Source organism: Zingiber officinale, chromosome 10A, assembly GCF_018446385.1.
Source record: "Zingiber officinale cultivar Zhangliang chromosome 10A, Zo_v1.1, whole genome shotgun sequence".
NCBI classification, from domain to species: Eukaryota; Viridiplantae; Streptophyta; class Magnoliopsida; order Zingiberales; family Zingiberaceae; genus Zingiber; species Zingiber officinale.
Genome location: NC_056004.1, coordinates 19,809,691 through 19,831,345, shown reverse-complemented (window position 1 = coordinate 19,831,345; position 21,655 = coordinate 19,809,691). Strand labels below are relative to the sequence as shown.

General features: G+C 39.6%; 1 protein-coding gene and 1 pseudogene across 1 annotated transcript; one reads left to right on the top strand and one right to left on the bottom strand.

Moving 5' to 3' along the window:
• LOC122026491 overlaps positions 1 to 15,172 on the bottom strand; it is a 43,030-nt pseudogene extending 27,858 nt beyond the window's left edge.
• A 372-nt stretch (positions 15,173 to 15,544) lies between these two features.
• On the top strand, positions 15,545 to 16,761 carry LOC122026490 (mitogen-activated protein kinase 4-like). Its single transcript, XM_042585232.1, has 2 exons — positions 15,545 to 15,973; positions 16,081 to 16,761. The coding sequence occupies exons 1-2, from the start codon at positions 15,545 to 15,547 to the stop codon at positions 16,759 to 16,761; spliced, it is 1,110 nt and encodes a 369-aa protein (XP_042441166.1).
• Positions 16,762 to 21,655: the final 4,894 nt, after the last annotated feature.

Genomic DNA, 21,655 nt, shown 5'->3' with positions numbered 1-21,655 from the left:
AACTCCATCAGAGGAACAGGGCCAAGCGGACAAGGACCGGGGGTCTTGCTCGGATGATGCACCCATTCGAGATGCACGAAAAGGAAAAGCACCAAGGGACGATGATTCACCCGAGCGGATCAATCAACAATTCTCGCAGGCGATCTTGGACAACCCTCTGCCCAGGCACTACACCCCGCTGGCGATCGGAGAATACAACGAAACCACCGATCCAGACGCCAACTTGGCCAAGTTAACAATACGACCATATTTCATCAGTACACTGATAGGATGAAGTGTCGGGTCTTCCTCACCACCCTCTCTGGATCAGCACAGCGTTGGTTCAAGAGATTGCTGAACGAATCCATTCACAGCTTCAAAGACTTCCGAGCAACGTTCCTACACCACTTCGCTAGTAGTCACCGCACCAGAAGACAAGCGTCAATCTATTCTCCTTGAAGCAAGGGCCCAGGGAGGCACTAAGGATCTACATCTAGCGCTTCAATCAGGTGGCCATGAATATTTCCTCAATATCTGCGGAAGTGTTGGTGAATATCTTCACCCAAGGTCTCACCAAAGGGGAGTTCTTCCAGTCACTCATCCTGAAGTCACTGAGGGACTTCAACCATCTGCTCAGAAGAGCCACGGAGTACTTAAACGTGGAAAAAGCCCAAGCGACCAGAAGAAAGGAGGCACCTGTCGAGCCCCCAGCAGCGCCCGAGCGACGACTATCTAGTAGCCATCAACCCCCAAAGGGACCTTGATCGGGAGGAGCCCAGCAACACCAGGAGCCGAAGACACATGTCATACAGCATGTAGCGGTCGGTCTCCCAAAGGCTATAAAAGAAAAGACATGGACGCTACTATTCTGCTCCTTCCATCAGTCGGCGATGTTGGTGCAATATCCCCTAGGTCAGGTTGACCTGGTTGACTAAGCTTGAGTTGACTCAAACTTGAGTCTTGATATTTGGGTTTCGATGTTTGGTAATACATGGAGATTACAGATACAATCATCCAATTGGAGAGATTTTTGATACAATTCTCCTCTAGTCAATGACTGACTAGTTTGATGTGAAGAAGAGTCAAGTAGGTCAAGATTGACTGGATACTTGACTGATAAAGTCCTAACTGAATGTTAGGCAAGGGAAAATCTTGGTAATTGAAGCCAGGTGAAAGACCTAGTGAATGAAGCTAGGTAGGTGAAAGTCTCAGTGAGTGAAGCCGGACAGTGGGAAAATCCTGGTGAGTGAAGCCAGGTGAAAACCCTAGTGAGTGAAATTAGGTGAAAGTCCTAGTGAGTAAAGCCAGACAGATGGGAAGTCCTAATGAGTGAAGCTAGGCAGATGGAAAGACCTGGTAAGTGAAGTCAGGCACGTGGAGATCTAGGTGGGTCAACGTTGACCGGACACTTGGTGTTGGGAAGTCCAAGTGGGTTAAAGGATTGACCGGATACTTGGTACGAGGAAATCCAGATGGGTCAAGGGTGACCAGACATATGGTGGAAGTCCAAGTGGGTCATGGAGCATAGGGCACTTGGCATGAGACGGTAAGTCAAAGTGGGTCAAGGTTGGTCGGACACTTGGCACGAGGAGAAAAGTTCAAGTGGGTCAAATGATTGATCAGACATTTGGTGAAGAAGTCCCAGCAGGTCAAGGTTGACCGGATCCTAGGCACGAGGAGTCTCAACAAGTCATGGTTAACTAGATGTTATGTTTGGGGACCTTGGACTTGAGTTAGGCAAGTCAAGGGGTGTAAATCAATCGGTTGATCGATTGAACCGAAGCCCAATCGATCGGCCAATTGATTAGGAGAGTGCTGCGACAAGCAGCGGCCCAATCGATCAATCGATCAATTGGGAGCAACTGTTGCGAGCACAGAGAGATGCCCAATCAATCAGCCGATCGATTGGCAGCTGGTTTTCTCACGCAGTCGCGAGGAAGCTTAATCAATCGGTCGATCAATTCAAGTCTTCGTCCAGAGAGCACAGAGGCGCTCTGAATCGATCGACCGATAGATTCAAGCCTTCCCAATCGATCAGCCGATCGATTGGGATATGACCGTTATGCAGGATGCAGGTTTTGGACAGCTAGGATCGCGGTGATCTGACGTGGCAATCGATTGGGAGTAAGCCCAATCGATTGGGAGCCCTAGAAGCGCAAGGTATAAAGTTGTGGTGAGCCTTCATCTTCGTAACTCTTCTTCCCGATCTTCACGCGATTTCTCCGAACACTCACCGCCAGTTCTTGGAAGCTCTTGGGAACAAGTGTTATTGCACTTCCAAGGTTCAAGAGGCGTTCTTCAACAACAAGGTCAAACAAGAAGAGGTTTTACTTTGTATTCTCATATTTTTCTTCCTGTGTGGGTTGTATCTTATTGTGTGGGTTTGTACGAGGTTTCTCCACCTCCGATAGTTATCGAGAATGCGTGTTTTTATTAGTGGAGTGAGCGTCGTGTGTGGATTCTTGGATTAATCGCCTCTTCTTGAGGTAGATACCAAGTAAATCTACTTGTTATCTTTGTGAGAGTGTTTTCTTGTTCTTTATTCCGCTACGCACATCATCGAAGAAGCACATCACTGAAGCGCGACAAGCTATTCATCCCCCCCCCCCTCTAGCTACAAATCAACTCTAACAAGTGGTATCAGAGCATGGTCACTCTTCAGCGGAATCATCACTGGAAGGGGCAAGAAGCTAGAGGGTGAAGAAGTTGAAGCAATTTCATCAAGTCAAAGACTTCATCAAAAGCTCAACTTCAAGATGGAATTCCGAGTTGGACTCGGATTCGACACAAGGGTGCCTCCACAATTCACAATGACGAGCTTTGATTCTTGGAAATCAAGAATCAAAAATTTCTTGATGATGGAGATAGAGTAATGGTTTGCTCTGATGGAAGGCTTTGAAGCTCCAAAAGATTCAAAAGGAAAAATTCTCAAGAAAAGGAAATGGAGCAAGGAGCAAATTTAAAGGTGTGAGGCAAATGACAAGGTAACCAAGTTATTGGTTAGTCTATTGCTAAGCACAATCATTTACAAAATTGGATAATACAAGGACACAAATGAACTTTGGAGAAAATTAGCCAAGCTTCATGAAAAACCCTCTACTGTACCAACTCAAGAGAAATCCAAAGAGGGCAACTCATTGGAGCAAGACCAAGAGAAGGAAGACTCTGAGGTTGAGAGGTGTTCAACATCAGAAGAAGAGGTCCAAGAAGCTTCATTCTCAACAGAGTACAACAAAAAGGGCAAAGAGGGAGCATACTCTTTGTTCAATGGGAAAGAGGATAAAGATGAAGAAGCCTCCATCTCTAGGATTAAGGGGGAGCAACATTCATTGACACCGGACCAAGAAGAAGGAGAGGCTTATACTTTTGGGTCAAGTGAAGAAGAAGAAGATGGTGCCACCTCCACAAATAAAAAAAATTAAATGGAGGATCAAGTGTCATCCCTACACGTGAAGGTATAATAAGTTCAATCAAAATAAAAAATATATTATATGTTTTGAATGTAGGGGAAAATGACATTTTAAGAGCAAATGCCCAAAGTTGACCAAGAAAAAGAGTCAACCGATACCAAAGGGCAAGGAGAAGCCCAAGGAGACCGTCCCCACAACAAAGAAGAGCAAGGAACACATTGTTGTTGGACCCCATGGTATTTTGATGTGATCAACCAAGTTGGTTAGGTCCTGCATTGTGTTTGATCCCTGTGTCTGAGTGTGCAGGAGCTTAGAAGTGCAGAAAGTCGAGCGGAAGACGCAGCTAGCGAGAAGGACGGCACGAGAAGGGAGCCGACAGGCTCGGTGCATCCGAAGGACGAGAGAGCTGCAGAAGAGTACACCGGTGGGCGAGAAGAACGTGTGCGACGTTCGAGGGATGTTAAGCCGGGGAAGAAGACTGCTCGAGGAGAAGGCCGGAAATTGGGTTCGGGTGAGCCCTATTTCAGTTGGTCAGAATCACCCAAAAGAACGAAGCTTCGGAAGTCAAAGCGAAGAAAGAAGTGTGCTGGAGTTCAAGCTCAAGGCGCCTTCATTGGGCATTGAAGGCGCCTTCACCTTGAAGGCGCCTTCAATGCCTGTTGGAGGCGCCTTGGACCAGGCCAAAATGACCATTGAGCTTTCGGATAAAGTTTTATCCGCCCACTCGATGGAGGCGTCTTGGACCCCTATTAGAGGCGCTTTAGACCCTCGAGATAGATTTTCTAGAGGCTATATAAAGGCCCCTGGAGCTAGGAATTAAACATCAACTCTGTACTCAACTCTGTAATCAATTCCTAGCAACTAGTGAGAGTTCTAAGTGTGTAAAAAGGCTTCTTCACCTACAGTGAAAGAGACTCTGCTAGTGGGATCTTCGATTGCCTTGGATTAACAACCGTCTTGGTTATAACCAAGTTAAACTTCTGTCTCCTCTTTTATTTTCCGTCTTAATTTTACTTATTGTTGCTGTATTTTTTAGTTGAAAGCTTTGAGGAGGGTATAGTTTAATTTTCCAAGCAATTCACCCCCCTCTTGCCGGCCTCCGCTGCACCAACAATTGGTATCAGAGTCAGACCGCCTCAGAAGGACTAACCGCCGACTGAAGCATAACGATCAAAACGATGGCTGGAGCGAATATTCATCCCCCGAAATTTGACGGAGACTTCGCGACGTGGAAATGCTGGATGGAGGTATTTTTCAAGACAAAATTTGATATTTGTTTAATCATGAAATATGGCTATATAGTTCCAAAAGACAAAGAAGAATTCAACTGGACAAAGAAGGAGTAGGCAGAATTCGTAGTCAACGGAAAGGCGGAATTTCACCTACTCAGCATGTTACCGCCCCAGGAGGTAAGTCGGATCGGGAGCTACGATTCCGCTAAAGACCTCTGGGATAAATTCCTAGAGCTTCACGAAGGTATCTCGAAAGCTAAGCTAGCGAGGCACGACATCCTCCGAACCCAGTTAACGAACCTTCGGATGAACAACGGCGAGAAGGTAGCGCAACTCCAAGCAAGAATTAAGGAGCTAATAACTCAACTAAGCAATCTTGGAGAAGAAGTATCAAACCAGGACTCGATCCGGTACGCGCTCAACGCCTTCCCCAGAACTCCAGAGTGGGCCTCCTTAGTAGATGCATACTACATCTCTAAGGACTTTGAGGTAAGTACTTAGAAAATTTATTTTCTACATTTGAACTTCACGAATCTCAGATTGCAGAGCCCAATAAAGTGGAGAAAGCAAGTCAGAACATTGCCTTGAAGGCAAGAACAAACGATTCTGAATCCAAAGCCTCGATCGACGAATCCGAAGCTGCATTAATGGTAAGGCGATTTAATAAGTTTCTTAAATCTAACAAATTTAGATCACAATCGAGTAAACATCAGCAAAGAAAAAGAACAGTTCGTTGTTACAACTGCAACGAAGAAGGGCACATCAAAGATGACTGCCCAAAATTAAAGAAAAAGGAGAAAGAGAAGGAAAAGACAAAGTACAAGAAACCAGAATCCTCTAAGCATAAGAACCTGAAGGCCACTTGGTCAGATTCATCTTCTTCCAAATCAGACGTAGAAGCCTTCTCTGGGTTAGCAATAATGGCTAACCATCAGCTGGAAGAAGAGTCAAGCTCAGAAATGAGCATAGATGAAGGGGGAGGAACTTCAGACGAAGAAAGCGACGATGAAGGGGGAGCATCATCGAGTCAGGTAAGTCAGGTACGCAATCTAACCCCTACTCAATCGTTTCAATTTATTAAGTCTCTTTCTAAAGACTTATTCAAATTAAAAAAAAAAGAAAATACTGAATTGAAATTGAACCTAGCAAAAGCATGTCCACTATAAATGTATGATAATCTAAAACTAGAAAATGGAAAATTAAAAGTTGAAATTGAGAAATTGAAGAATAATGATGCATGCTTAAATAAATTTCCAAAATTAAAATTAATAATTTATGAAAAATTGAATTGGTATATTAGAAAACATCAGGGACAACTTAGGAAAGTCCCCAGAAATTATGTACCCCTTAAATTTTTGAATAACCCAGTAGGAAGGAATCTATACTGGATTCCAAAATCCTTACTAGATTAAAAAAAAATTTTAAGGCTTTCAGAAGAAAAATTAAACGTTAAAATTTCTTTATGAAGTTTTGTCAAAGGAAGTGGTTGTTGCTCTAATAACCAAGAAGGCCTAGTGTCTCGCCACGACCTGGAAGTTGAAATATTAAAATAAAATGTTTAATTAACTTTCTGAAAAAATATTAAACTAGAATTAAATAATGCTTTGAAAGTTTTTCAAACATTTTTAGAAAATTCTAAAAATTCAGTTTACTTAGAAATTGTTTTTAAAAAATTCTAAAAATTAATTTGGAAAATTCTAAAAATTCAATTTACTTAGAATTTTTTTTTGGAAAATTCTAAAAATTAATTTTGACTTAGAAATTGTTTTGAAAATTTTTAAAAATTTGGTTTACTTAGAAATTCTTTTTGGAAAATTTTAAAAATTGATTTTGACTTAGAAATTATTTTAAAAAATTCTAAAAATTCGGTTTACTTAGAATTTTTTTTGGAAAATTCTAAAAATTCATTTTTGCTTAGATATTTTTTGAAAAATTCATCTTGCTTAGAAATTTTTCTAACTTAAAATTTGCCAAATATTTTTTAAATCATATTCATTTATTATTACCCCGTTTTTGCTATGATCAAAGGGGGAGAGAAAAGTACAAGTTTAGGGGAAGAGAATTTTTTTAAAAAAATTAAAAATAAAATTAAAAATATTTTTTGATTAAGTAGTTGTAATTTTATTTATTGCAAACTGATGCTTAACATGTTAGTTTAGTAATTTTATTTAAAAATTACTACTTGTCTATTTTAACCCTAACTTGAACTTGGGTTGATGCACATCAAAAAGGGGGAGATTGTTGGACCCCATGGTGTTTTGATGTTTGATCCTAAGCTCCTGCACACTCAGACATAGGGATCAAACATAAAGCAGGACCTAAAGCAGGAGCTTAGGAGCGCAGAAAGTCGAGCGGAAGACGCAGTTAGCGAGAAGGACGGCACGAGAAGGGAGCCGACGAGCTCGGTGCGTTCGAAGGACGAGAGAGCTGCGGAAGAGTACACCGGTGGGCGAGAAGAATGTGCACGGTGTTCGAGGGATGTTAAGTCGGGAGGAAGACTGCTCGAGGAGAAGGCCAGAAATTGAGTTCGGGTGAGCCCTATTTCGGTTGGCCGGAATCACCCAAAAGAACGGAGCTTCGGAAGTCAAAGCGAAGGAAGAAGTGTGCTGGAGTTCAAGCTCAAGGCGCCTTCATTGGGCATTGAAGGCGCCTTCACCTTGAAGGCACCTTCAATGCTTGTTGGAGGCGCCTTGGACCAGGCCAAAATGGTCGTTGAGCTTTCGGATAAAGTTTTATCCGCCCACTCGATGGAGGCACCTTGGACCTCTATTGGAGGCACCTTAGACCCTCGAGATAGATTTTATAGAGGCTATATAAAGGCCCCTGGAGCTAGGAATTAAACATCAACTCTATAATCAATTCCTAGCAACTAGTGAGCGTTCTAAGTGTGTAAAAAGGCTTCTCCGCCTACAGTGAAGGAGACTCTGCTAGTGCGATCTTCAACTGCCTTGGATTAATAACCGTCTTGGTTGTAACCAGGTTGAACTTCTATCTCCTCTTTTATTTTCCATCTTAATTTTACTTATTGTTGCTGTATTTTTAAGTTGAAAGCTTTGTGGAGGGTATAATTTAATTTTCCAGGCAATTCACCCTCTCTTGCCGGCCTCCGCTGCACCAACAATTGTGTGTTTCTTGTTCAAGTAAAATGGGCATTATCGAAGCCAATGTCCAAAGGGGAAGAAGTCGATCAAGCCCAAAAGAGGAAGCACAAGTCAAGGAAGAGCTCTTAAGAGCAAACCTAAAGTAACATTTATTGATGTAATTCCTCTTAGAAATGGTAAAGGGCATGCTAATTCTAGTTTATATCATTTTAATGCTATTTACCATAAAAATAGGAAGCATGATAGCATTAAGGAAAAACATATAGCTCTTCATGGCAAAACCACTCAACGTAAGGCTAGAAAGATAGATAACAAATTAAGCAATAACTCCAAGGATTTTAGATATTTGCCTAAGAAAAGGAAAAATCAAGGCCTTAGTGAAAAATCTAAGGTTGAGGAATTATGGAAAGAAAATTAAGTCTTGAGGTCAAGACTTGATAAAATAGAGAGGACCCTTAGAAAAATAATGAATGAAAAACAAGGGTTCAAGAACAAAAACCTAAGCATAGGAAACCAAAAATCATCCAATGGCTATAAAAGTTTGTGATACAAACCTAAGACTAAGAAGGATGTTCCTTCATATCATAAGGTTTCATATAGCTATGGAACCAAATCTAGGTCTAGGAGTCAAATCAAAGATACAAGGGAAGTTATCCCTAGAAGTATTTTTGCAACAACAAATGTGACTAAGACTTCTAAGAAGTCTAAGAAAGTCACAAGAGAAGTTATCCCTAGAGTTGACCTAGAGAAAGTGACCATGGCTCTTAAAAAGCCTAGAAAGGTCATTAGGAAGGTATCTAGGAAGGCTATCCCTGGTGAATACCTAGAACACTCAAGGAGCACTAATAGATTTTGGGTTCCTAGGAGTATATTCTCTACACCCTAGATGGGTTAGAGAGTATCAACTCTAATTGGAAGGGTGGTTAACCCAACCTTGATGAAGTTGGCACTTGGAGAGCATTTTCAAGGTTATTGTTAACATTTTAAAATGAAAAAGGATTTATTTGTTTACTCTTTGGAAGAGTAAAATATGCCAAAATTTGAGGAATTATGCTTAATTTAAATTGGCACAAATTAAGAAAAACAAAAGAAATGTTAAATTGGGAGTTTGACATTTCTTGGGAAAAAGTGGGCAAATCTAAGATTTAATTTTAAGTTAGCTAAGGTTTAAGGATACTTAGATAGGTAATCTAAGTATATTTTATTTATGTGAATTTTCCATGATTGTTTGCCCATCATATGCCATGACATCATATTTTACATTCATGCTTTATTATGAAAAATATAAAAATACCATGTCATGTCATACATACATCATGTAGTTATAGCAAATTTTCTTTTGAAAAAATATTCATTTTGATGTATGTCATATATCATCATGCATTATTTTAATTTCCTTGAAATTAAGGACAATAGCATTCACTAACAAGTAACATCGTAGGTGGATGTTCATGAATTAAAATGCCTAGATAGATATGCATAATCCCTAGTTTAGGGCAAAACCAGAATCTACATCTCACAAAAACTATAAGGTGACTTGTATGTATTTTAGTGCACATTAGATACAAGTGAGATGTTAGGATGATGAACAAGACTCAAGATGTTGATTTAGTGCATCTATTTGAGTTTTGATTTCATCAAAACACATAATTATGTGTACTCCAATCATTGGGAAAACTAATGTACAAGTCATGTGCATTGAGTCCAAAGAACATGGTTGGAAATTGGTTTTGAAAATCATTTTAAATATACTTTGAAAAACCTTGGTGAAGACTATCCTTTGATAGTAATCACATTGTATAGTTAGACACAAACTTGGAAGAAACATTGAAGTTTTTAGTTTCCAATTTTATGTCAATCTTTAAAAATAAGATGTATTTTCTTAGAAAACTATTTTTTTTCATGATAGTATATATCATAAATAATGTCTACAACAGTTTTCATGATTTTTAGAATTTTGTAGAATTTTTAAGGAGTTTCTGAATTTTGATTGAAATTCACTTTCAAAAAATCAGAACTTCAATCGATCAGCCGATCGATTGGAGTGTCTCAATCGATCAGCCAATCGATTGAGAAGGGTTTTCTTATGAGCAGAAGCTCATTGAATCGATAAGCTGATCGATTCACTCAAGCCTGGATCGATCAGTGGATCAATTCAAGCACTTTCTCCATGAACAGAAGCTCACGGAATCGATCAGGCGATCGATTGAAATGGTTTCAATCGATTGAGACCCAACCCCAATCGATTGAAAAGGCTGATTTTGGCTGGGAAAACTTGATTTCATCACTTTAAGCCATTCTTAGTCAAGGAAACCATTCCTAACCCCTTGATATACATTTATACACACTTAGGGGGAGTTTTCATGATGAAAATAAGAATGGATTGGTTAAGGAAGAATAAGTTGAAGTTTAGGTTGAGGTTTAGTTTCAATATTAGATTTTTGAACCTCAAAACTTCTAATTTTGGGTTTCCTAAAGGTTTAGAGATTCCAAGTCATTGTTGGTGCAATAATAGAAGTTTAAAGCATGATTTTAGGGAAATCTACTCTTTAAAAACATGGAAATATTTTTTTCCGAAACCATTGAAGGTGGTATATCCTTCGTTTGGAAAAATGCTCAAGGTTGAGCATTGGGAAACAATGGAGAGTGTATATCTTCATTTGTTGAGTTATGGATGCTCTAGGATGAGCATTATAACATGGAGTAATGCTCAAGGGTGAGCATTTGATATAGTGAAGGGTATGAGACCTTCATTGTTGGAATGATGAATGCTTTAGGATAAACATTGTGAAGAGGTTTAATGCTCAATGGTGAACATTGGTCACAATAAAGGGTATGGGACCTTCATTGTGGTGTTGTAAACAACGAATGAGGTTGTGAACAACGTTAGTTAACTCTTCAAGGGGAGGGTTTTTTATGTGTACCAATAAGGGGAGAATGTAGGGTTTAAGTTAGGTCTTTGCCCCTTAAGGAATGTTTGGGGGAGAATATAGGGTCTAAATTATGTCTTCATTATCCAAAGAGTATTGGCATGAAGAATAAGTTGAGGTTATGAGATTAGCTTAACTTAAAGGTATTGTCAAACATCAAAAAGGGAGAGATTGTTGGTGCAATATCCCTTAGGTCAGGTTGACCTAGTTGACTAAGCTTGAGTTGACTCAAGCTTGAGTTGATTCAAGCTTGAGTCTTGATGTTTGGGTTTCAATGTTTGGTAATACATGGAAATTACAGATGCAATCATCCGATTAGGGAGATTGTTGATACAATTCTCCTCTGGTCAAGGACTGACCAGTTTGATGTGAAGAAGAGTTAAGTAGGTCAAGGTTAACCGGATACTTGACTGGGAAAGTCCTAACTGGATGTTAGGCAAGGGAAAATCCTGGTGAGTGAAGTCAGGTGAAAGACCTAGTGAATAAAGCTAGGCAGGTGAAAGTCTGGGTGAGTGAAGTCAGGCAGTGGAAAAATTATGGTGAGTCAAACCAGGTGAAAACCCTAGTGAGTGAAGCTAGGTGAAAGTCTTGGTGAGTGAAGCCAGGAAGATGGGAAGTCCTAGTGAGTGAAACTAGACATATGGAAAGACCTGGTGAGTGAAGCCAAGCACGTGGAGATCCAGGTGAGTCAAGGTTGACCGAACACCTGATGTTGGGAAGTCCAAGTAGGTCAAAGGATTGACCGGATACTTGGTATGAGAAAATCTAGATGGGTCAAGGGTGACTAGACATCTGGTGGAAGTCCAAGTGGTTCATAGAGGATGGGACACTTGGCACGAGACGGTAAGTCCAAGTGGGTCAAGGTTGACCGAACACTTAACACGAGAAGAAAAGTCCAAGTGGGTCAAAGGATTGACCAGACACTTGGTGAAGAAGTCCCAGCAGGTCAAGGTTGACCGGATGCTAGGCACGAGGAGTTCCAACAGGTCACGGTTGATCGGTTGTTGGGTTTAGGGACCTTGGACTTGAGTTAGGCAAGTCAAGGGGTGTCAATCGATCGGTTGATCGATTGAACCGAAGCTCAATCGATCAGCCGATCGATTAGGAGAGTGTTGCAACAAGCAGCGACCCAATCGATCGATCAATCGATTCAGAGCAACTGTTGCGAGCACCGAGAGCTGCCCAATCGATCAGCCGATCGATTGGGCACAACCAATCGATCGGTCGATCATTTGGGCACTGCTAATCGATTGACCTGGCAGCTGGTTTTCTCGTGCGATCGCGAGGAAGCTTGAATCAATTAGTCGATCGATTCAAGTCTTCGTCCAGAGAGCACAAAGATGCTTTGAATCGATCGGCCCATCGATTCAAGTCTCCCCAATCAATTAGCCGGTTGATTGGGATATGACCGTTACACAGGATATAGGTTTTGAACGACTGGGATCGCGCTAATCTGACGTGGCAATCGATTGGGAGTAAGCCCAATTGATTGGGAGCCCTAGAAGTGCAAGGTATAAAGCTGTGGCGAGCCTTCATCTTCACAACTCTTCTTCCCGATCTTCACACGATTTCTCCGAGCACTCACCGCCAGTTCTTGGAAGCTCTTGGGAACAAGTTTGTTGCACTTTCAAGGTTCAAGAGTCGTTCTTCAACAACAAGGTCAAGCAAGAAGAGCTTTTACTTTGTATTCTTGTATTTTTCTTTTTGTGTGGGTTATATCTTATTGTGTGGGTTTGTACGAGGTTTCTCCACTTCCGGTAGTTACCGAGAAGGAGTGTTTTTATTACTGGAGTGAGCATCGTGTGTGGATCTTTGGATTAGTCACCTCTTCTTGAGGTGAATACCAAGTAAATGTACTTGTTAGCGTTGTGAGTGTGTTTTCTTGTTCTTTATTTCGCTGCACATTATCGAAGAAGCACATCACCGAAGCACGATGAGCTATTCACCCCCCCCCCCCTCCTCTGGCTACAAATCAACCCTAACAGGCAATGCCCAACACGCATGACTGCTATGATCTAACTCTGATTGCAAGCTAACTAGCTCCACGAGGATATCGTCGTCAGTCACCATCACCCGATCGACATCATAGACGCTTGTCAACTGGCCGGAGGGAGGAAGAGAGAGGGGTGTCCGAGCGGTGCCATCGTCAGCCCTAGCGGAGGAACGACACGAGCCCCACCTGAGCTCCTGCTGTGCAGAACAGAGCCTCAGCTCAAGAAGAGGAGAACAGGAGCAACGAACGGATTCAGATAAGGAAAAAAGCGAAGAAGCTTACAAAAAATGATCGTTAGAGAAGAAGAAAAGGTGAAGCGGCAAAGAAGGCTCAAAGACGAAGGCACACAAAATGAAGACGACGGCGACACGAAGTGGGGTTTATAACCCTCGCGGCTGATCGCTCTGAGCCATCCGATTCAGGGTTCGAAAAGCCAGGAGAAGATCAGGTCGTAGAATTTGAAAAAGTGTCTATCACATCACAGTGGATATCCATCTGTCACGTCAAACAAGCGACGATAGAAAGTGGGACACGTGGCGTTCAGGTATCGGAAGACATTAATGAGGCTTAATTAAAAAGTATGGTCGCGTGCTCGGCCATAATAATCAAAGATTTGTATGGTCTTCAAGAAATTTGGATGATGCCAACTACTATGAAAAGGCGCTCATCCAAGGGAGCGCGGGGAAAGGAGAAATTTTGCTAAGTGTTGTCACTCATCGTCCCGATCGGCACAGAGAGTGGGTTATCACATGGCCGAGCGGTTGATACATCATCTGCCTTAGGCGGTATGATCCGAGAGGCAACTACAAATCCCGCCTGCGAAATAAAGACGAACGACGTATACAATTGTTTCGATAAGAAACTTGGGAGCGTATGCAAGGTCTGATCGGACATGGAAGCCACCGAAGACGCTACTTGTCCAGTCAGTCAGACTTGTGGCCTCCTTCGACTAGACTTGAGGGGAAGGCATGCGATGCGACCATAAAGGGGGTCCCGCCCGACACGAGTTAACTACCAAGATAGAGGTCAAAGCCAAGGTGGCCAACACCAGGGTGTCAAAAGGCTTGCCTACAGTGTTCGAGGGGAGGTCGACTACAACAATCGATCGGGGCAATCAGTGTCCGATCGGCAAGAGACTACAATGGCTGGTCGAGTCAATCAGTGTCCGAACGGGCCAACCATCTAGGTCAGGATATTACGGTAAAACAGCCAGACGCTTAGTGCGGAGTGGTAGGACACTGAGGAGACCGAAGAGCTTGTCCGAGAGGGATGGAAAAGCTACTACGCCCAGTTATCGCAAGGAAGAGCAGTTGAGGCCGACAGAGCGGAGGAGTCCCAGCCTCAGTGGCTACCTCGCTCGGCTAAGTAGCGGGAACATTGTTATCTCTTTAAGGCCGACAGAGCGGAGGAGTACTAGCTGAGAGGCTACCTTGCTCGGCCAAGCAGCGAGACCATTGTTATATCTCTCGATATCCTTTTGGGAGATAATGCCGCTGACACGAGGCATGGTCAACAGGCGGATCATACGGCGGAAGCTTCTACTATCTTGTCAGGGATATGCATGTCCTGTTAAAGTATGGTATCAGAGGTACTTTCTTGATAGGTCCTTTCATACGATACATTGGAGAACATGTCCATGCCTCGAGGAGCGTGCACGTCGCCCACCAGGGCTCTATATAAAGGGGGTCCAAGCACCGGTAGAGGTACGCGTTATTCATTGTTTGCGCTAGTATTACTGTTACTCCACTTTCCTCTACATTTCCGATGACTGACTTGAGCGTCGGAGGGCCAACGCCGGGGACCCCTTTCCTGGCTCGGCACTGACGTTACTTATTTTGCAGAGTGAAACACATTCTACAGCCAGTTAGCGCAACTACCACTCCCATTACCAGCTTTCATCCATGATCATAGGGTTATAAATATTTTTTTATTAAAAATAATTAAAATTTTATAGTTTAAATTTGCATTATAAAATATAAAAAAAAATTTAGAGTAATTAAATGAATTTGAATCTCTACTAATATATAGCTTATAAAGAATATTTAATTTACAAGCATTACCAAAGGAAAGGCGCGCCGTAATTTTAAACCTCAAATCCTACCTTCAAGTAAATAATAATAATTTTTTAATCAAACTAAATTTAACTGAACCAAATCAATAAAAAAACTTAATTATTTAATTAAGTATTTCATATAAAAATGATGATCCTAAAAACTCATTTTAAAAAATTCATTTTATAATCTCCTAAACTTATCAATGTAATTTTTTAAAATTTTAATAAAAAATTTTAAAAGTACAAAAAAAAAAGTTAATAAAAAATTTATAAAATTTAAAAAATGTCGCGGTCACTGAAAGTGGAGTTCGGAAACGAAGCCTATTTAAACACATGCAATCGAATCCATATTTTACCCACCTTCCTCGACTCCATCGCCGCCGCCGCCGTTCCACTTGTCTTCCTGCCCACGGTCGGACCATCCCGACGACTCGCTGCCGCCGTAACCAGTAAGTCGACTATTCGCCTTGCCATGAGACAGATGTGTGCGCGTTAATAGTTAAAGAAACATGCGATTTGAGCGTTTCAATCGTATTCTTGATCCTCCCCATCATCCAACATGTTTCTTGTTCCGTTCTTTGCAAAGACATATGTAAAAAGAGATTCAGAGAACGCAACGAATGTTAAAAAGAAAAGAATAATCCAGTTCTTGGATCATCACGTGTTCCTGTTCTGTTATTTCTTGGTGTTCTTGGTATATATTCTTGAAAACCCTAGTCGTTAGACTTTAATTATATCTATGACTTTAATTAAAGTCGTTCGACTTTAATTATATATATTCTTGAAAACCCTAATCTCTGACTTAATTGTTCCTAATATTTTGTTGTTTTAATTGGATTACAGGCCATGGCTATGCTATCAAATAATCCCCCCGCCGATTTCGGGAACAAAGAAGAAATGAGATCTTACACCATCTCAAACACACTTTTCGAGATCGATGCCAAGTATGTGCCTATGAAGCTCCTTGGAGAAGGCGCTTATGGCGTCGTTTGCTCATCCATCAACCGCGAAACAAGCGAGAACGTCGCCATTAAGAAAATAAGGAATGTCTTCGAAGATCGCATCGATGCGCTGAGGACTCTTCGGGAGATGAAGCTTTTGAGGAAAATCAAGCACGAAAACGTCATTGAGATGAAGGATATCATGCTGCCTTCCACCAAGAGATCATTCGTCGACGTTTATCTTGTCTTTGAGCTCATGGATACTGATCTGGGGCAAATCATCAGATCACCTCAGCCACTTTCCGACGAGCAGTGTCAATGCTTCATTTTTCAGGTATGAATTATATAACAACGAAATTAAAGTAGAAGAATCACATTCAAAATTAATTACATGCATGTTGCCTAAGGTACAATGAATTTAATTATCATTTGTGCATGCAGTTGCTTCGAGGACTGAAATATCTGCACTCGGCGAACGTAATTCACAGGGACTTGAAGCCAGGGAACCTTCTGGTCAACAGTGATTGTGAACTTAAGATTGGCGATTTCGGACTGGCTCGCACTAAAAGTCCGAGGGGTGAAGGAATGAACGGCTACGTCGTCACGCGTTGGTATCGTGCGCCGGAGTTGCTCGTTTGCTCTGATAACTACGACGCTGCCATTGATATGTGGTCAGTTGGATGCATCTTCGCTGCGATACTCGGGCGCAAACCTCTCTTTCCGGGCACTGACAGTGCCCACCAGCTCGAGCTCATTCTCAACACTCTCGGCGTTAACCATGATGCAGCTGATTTCGACTTCGTCACTTACCAGCCAATTCGAGACTACATCGAGTCGCTCCCGGATAGTCCAGGCGTTCCCTTCGCCAGTATGTTCCCCGATGCCAATCCACTGGCCGTCGACTTGCTGAAGAAGTTGCTCGTTTTTAATCCGGCAAAGAGAATCAATGCTACGGAGGCATTAGAGCACCCTTATATGGCTCAGTTGTATGACCCTCTGCTCGACCCCGCTGCCAAGGGCCCCATTGATCTTGGCTTCGATGATGATATCGGGGAAGACAAGATCAGAGAGATGATATGGGAGGAGACGCTCTGCTATCGCCCAGGAAAAGCTGCTCTCTGACTCTGACCGTTTGCATGTCTTGACAGAAGGGAAGACTTGAGGCTAGCTGTTTTATGTATGTATTTAGCACACAGCTGTGCCACGACGTAGTTTTTGTGGCTACCTTTTTTCTTTCCTTTTCTTTTGACATGAATTTGTTGAACAATTGTAAAAAGAGATTGTCGAATACAAGAACATTTTATTTACTGACATGAAGGGAAAGGAAATTGGGAATAATTGTAATCAAGCTATCAATACATTCTCTGAAAAAAAAAATGAACAGAGAGCATTTTGAACAAGCTTTAATCCTTACAAAAAAGCTTGAAATCTTGAATGCAAGTGCCGAACGGCAAGCAGTTGGCCGTTCTTAATTAGATGAGCCTCAGTTCATATTCTCCCGCCATTGTGATGTATCTCACCCAAGGTAGAGCTTGGTGTCCACTCTTCTCGATAATTTTAAGGTAACGAACTTAAACAATCGATGACAATGATGCATTAACCGTAGGTTAACATAATCCAATAAAGTTATTGTGAAGGAGAAAAGTACCTGTATACCAGACACGGTGAAATATGGGATCTCAAACTTCACACGTATAGGAGCTTTTTTCTCTGGAGTCGCCTCTTCCGCGGTGATACTGGGAAGACTAAATTCTGCCCTACACATGTATTCCTAAGTACAGAGGAGAATGCCAGTGTGGTCATGAAAACATGTACACGAACTTCACAGTAATTAGAGGCATCATTAACTTTATCCAGAAAAAAAAAAAAAAGAAATTGCGTCAAACCTTGCCACCAGGAAAAGATTTTACTTTCCAGACCAATGCATCATTTTCTGGAGCATATGAAGCAGAACCCATGGATGTCCGAATGTTGGGATTGGTGGCATCTGAAGGCACAGGCAACTCAATTTCCACATTTGTGGCAGTGCTGTATGGCAAAGAAGTGGTGATCGAAATTTCTCAAAAATGAACACGATGAACTCTCATATGTAAAATGCAGAATAGAAGGTGTGATCATCTATATGATAATTCACAAAGGTCAGTGAGCCAGCACCTTCTTCCTTGAACTGACTTCTTGCCTTATTGTGATCTCTACGCGACTTCTTGAGTGCCTCTCAACTTGAGCCTCCACCCAGATTGGAGGTTTTACCTGAATGATCAGGGCAACACCCACACTGGTAAAATAAATAATCTATAATACAGGGAAGCCTAAACTTTCACAATTTTCTTTCCGAGTAAAAGAAACAATCCACGATAACCTGAGTGCCGAGTCTGTATGTCATTAGGTCAAAATAACAAGAGATAGTCTTTCGAGTATAATAAAACAAAATTTTACTCACAAACGGGAAATCTCATTTTGTTCGTTTTAGACATCTGAGATTGTGTTGAGGAGCATCCCGAGTACGACGGACTCCAGATCTTGGAGTGAAATTCCAGGTTTTTTTAAATTAATTAGTAAGTATTTAATTAATGACCGAATTGATTTCATAAAAAATAAACCGCTAAAACAAGCACTACTGCTCTCATCGTGTACACAAGTTGAGCTAAGTTAAATTTTAGAGTGTTGGAGTCTATTTGATAAGGTAATTGAACAAAATTGATCCGAGCTTAAAATGAATCAAACATTTTGAATGATTGTTTAAATTTGACTTGGTTTATTTTTTATGAGTTTGACATTATTTGAAGTTTGATTTGAGTTTAGTTCATTTAGATGTTATCGAGCTTTCAGTTTAAGTTTGGTTCGAACTTGATTCATTTAGATGTTATCGAACTCTTAATTCAAATTTATTTAAAACTTTTCTTGTTTAAACTTTGCTTGATAATTCAAATTTATTTATTTATTTTATTTTATTTACTATTTAGCATGCATCTTGATAAGAATTTTATTTGAATGTTGTTCATGAATATTGTTTACGAACATTATTTAAAACGTTGTTTACAAACATTAACTAGTTAAACACATATGTACTTAAACTTATTTGTTTAGTTTAACGAATTGTTCATGCTTATTTATTCAACCGATCTTATGTATATTGAACAAACATAAATAAACTTTTACCAAGTCGAATATTAAATTTGTTAACGAATGTTTAGTTTATTTACGGTCCTACGTGAAGGAGTGGAAATAGCCGAAGATTTGGAGGACCCCTAGATAAATAAAAATTTAAAGAATTTAAAAAATAATTTTAAAAAATACTATATAAAAATAATTTAAACAGATTTAAATATGATAATTTATTGAGGTAAAATTTTACTTTAACCCAAATAAATTTATTTTTTTAAAGAAAAATAAGCGAAAGCAACGGAAGATTTGGAGGACCCCAGGATAAATAAGAATTTAAAGAATTAAAAAAATAATTAAAAAAAATACTATATAAAAATAATTTAAACAGATTTAAAGAAGAGAATTTATTGAGGTAAAATTTTACTTTAACCCAAATAATTTTATTTTTTAAAAAATAAAAAAATATTATATGAAAAATTAATTACAAAGAACATATAGTGCAAAGAATTATAAATTATTTTAATATTAAAACAAATATAAAAATAAAACAACGTTTTAGTTTAACTAGATATTTTAAATCCAATTTGGGCTCAATTTACAGGTATCAATAGAATTTAAACCTTAATACCTTAACTCAAAAATAGATAACTACCTAATTTCGCTTAAGTTTGGATATTTCTTGATTGATTCTAGTTGCTAACTTATAAACTCCCTCTTGGTTAAGGGTGAATATTATGTTAAAATCAACTGCTGAATTAATTTTTTTTTAATTTCAATTAATTAAAAAAAATCGACAAATTAAATTAATCAATTCTTATTATTTAGAGGACTAAACAAAATCAAATCAGAAATTATTTTTACATTTGCATCTCGATGCACTTTTAAAAAGAATTCTGAATTAAACGGCATAAGTTATATGAACATTTTGAAAAAAAAATAATATATGAATTTTTTTTCTTATTATACGAAATTAGAGATTGTATTTTATAGTAATTTATGTTAACAAAGGGGTTATGCGCGCGATCTTTGATCTTGAATTAGTGACAGCATTCCTCAGATTTAAATAAATCAAAAAATTATACATAAAATACTTTTATACCTAAAAAAACTTTACCAACTTAATTAAAATTATTAAAACTCAATTCAAAGCATTTCAATATAGTTAAAATTATCTTAATATTATCGTATAACAAGTAATTATGGATATTATAGTATTTTAGTAATTAATTCATAGTTATTATAATAATTATTAATTATTTTAATAATGTATTTTTATTATTATTTAATCACGTTGAAATGATTTGGATTAAATTTAAATAATTTAGATTAAGTTATTTTTTAGTATTAAAATATTTTTTATATAGAATTTTTAATAATAGAATGTGAATAGGACCTTAATTTGACTCTTTTTCGTTTTTTTAACTGAATAAAATTAAGATGAAGTTTTTTTTTATAATAATATGTTAATTTGACTTTTAAAAAACATAGCATCCTATTAATAATTATAATACCTAGTGATTTTTTGAAAAGGAAAAATTATATAGAAATCAAAAAAGTTATGTGAATTTTACTTTAGTTAATAATAAACTATTTTATCACAGTACATACACAACATATATATGCAAGGATATATTTATATAGATATGATCATAAAAACTAAATTTGCTTTAGTTATATCTAACAGATGACCTGTAGTGGAAAGAACATCAATCAAGTGATGTTCTCGAGTCTCATCTCTATCTGTATTCACGTTGAGCGATTATCAAGATGGTCTCACAAAGCCATGAGCCATGTTTCCATCTTCGGTACTAGTCGACAATCAGAACAAATTGATCTAAGAGAAGGATCAAAGCACGATTCATGTCCGAGGCCGAAGCAACCTAGCGACAATGAAATGTGGTGAACAACACCAACAAGGCAACAATCAATGTTGTTTGCAGGAGTTCCTCATTGCTGCCAATGGTACAGCTAACAGCAAGGGGCTTCAGAGGTCAGTAAGTGACCACTGGTGGAAGGGTAGCAGATGTTGTGGCCTTGTGACGGTGCACGGGCGGTGCACAGGCGCAACAAGAGATAGCAGCCCGACGGAAACAATTTCCGTCAGTTGTCCTTGTTGTTCGGTGGTCCAAGGCCGGAGCTACTGTGTTACGGTGTTCTTCTGGCTGGCAAGGGTTGCTGGCCGAAGGGGCGGCGGCGGCGGTGGCGGTAGCAACTTCTCCTTTGGCGGCAATGACAGCAAAAGGAAGAGAGAGGATGAGAGGAGAAGGGTTTTAATCAAAAACCAATTGTTTACGTTTTTTTAATCAAAAGTTATATTTTCTCTCCCATTTATATCATATATATAGATTGAAGGCGAGAGAGTGGGGGATGAATCTCATCCTTTTAAAACTTACATTTGTTTTTTAAAATATGAATTCTCAGCGGAAATAAAAATAAAGACAAAGAAGACAAGAGATAAATCTTTTTTACTTGGTTCGGAGTTTGTGACGACTCCTACTCTAAAGTCCACGATCCTTGATCACTTTCGATGAGCGATTTACTATATGAATGATAATACAAGTACAAGTATAATGGAATTTAAATACAGCTATACCGACAACGAATGAAGTAATAAGAGGCGTAGGTTGTTGGTGAGCTTTCCGATGTCGTAGGAGCAGAGCTTGCACGTGTAGCGGAATTAAGCACAATAACAAATGACTTGATCAAAGAAGTGATGAACAACTTAGATACGAGGTCCTTTTATACCCTCGTTCAGTCTACGGAAAAATTATTTCATCGACTGATCCGTTCTGTTAACTGAATGATCTATTCATTGACGAATCTCTGATATTTCCTTGTGTGCTATAATCCGATCTGTATAATCCTGGAAATCAAGTTGTTTTGCCAATTGATCCACTTGATCCATCGATGG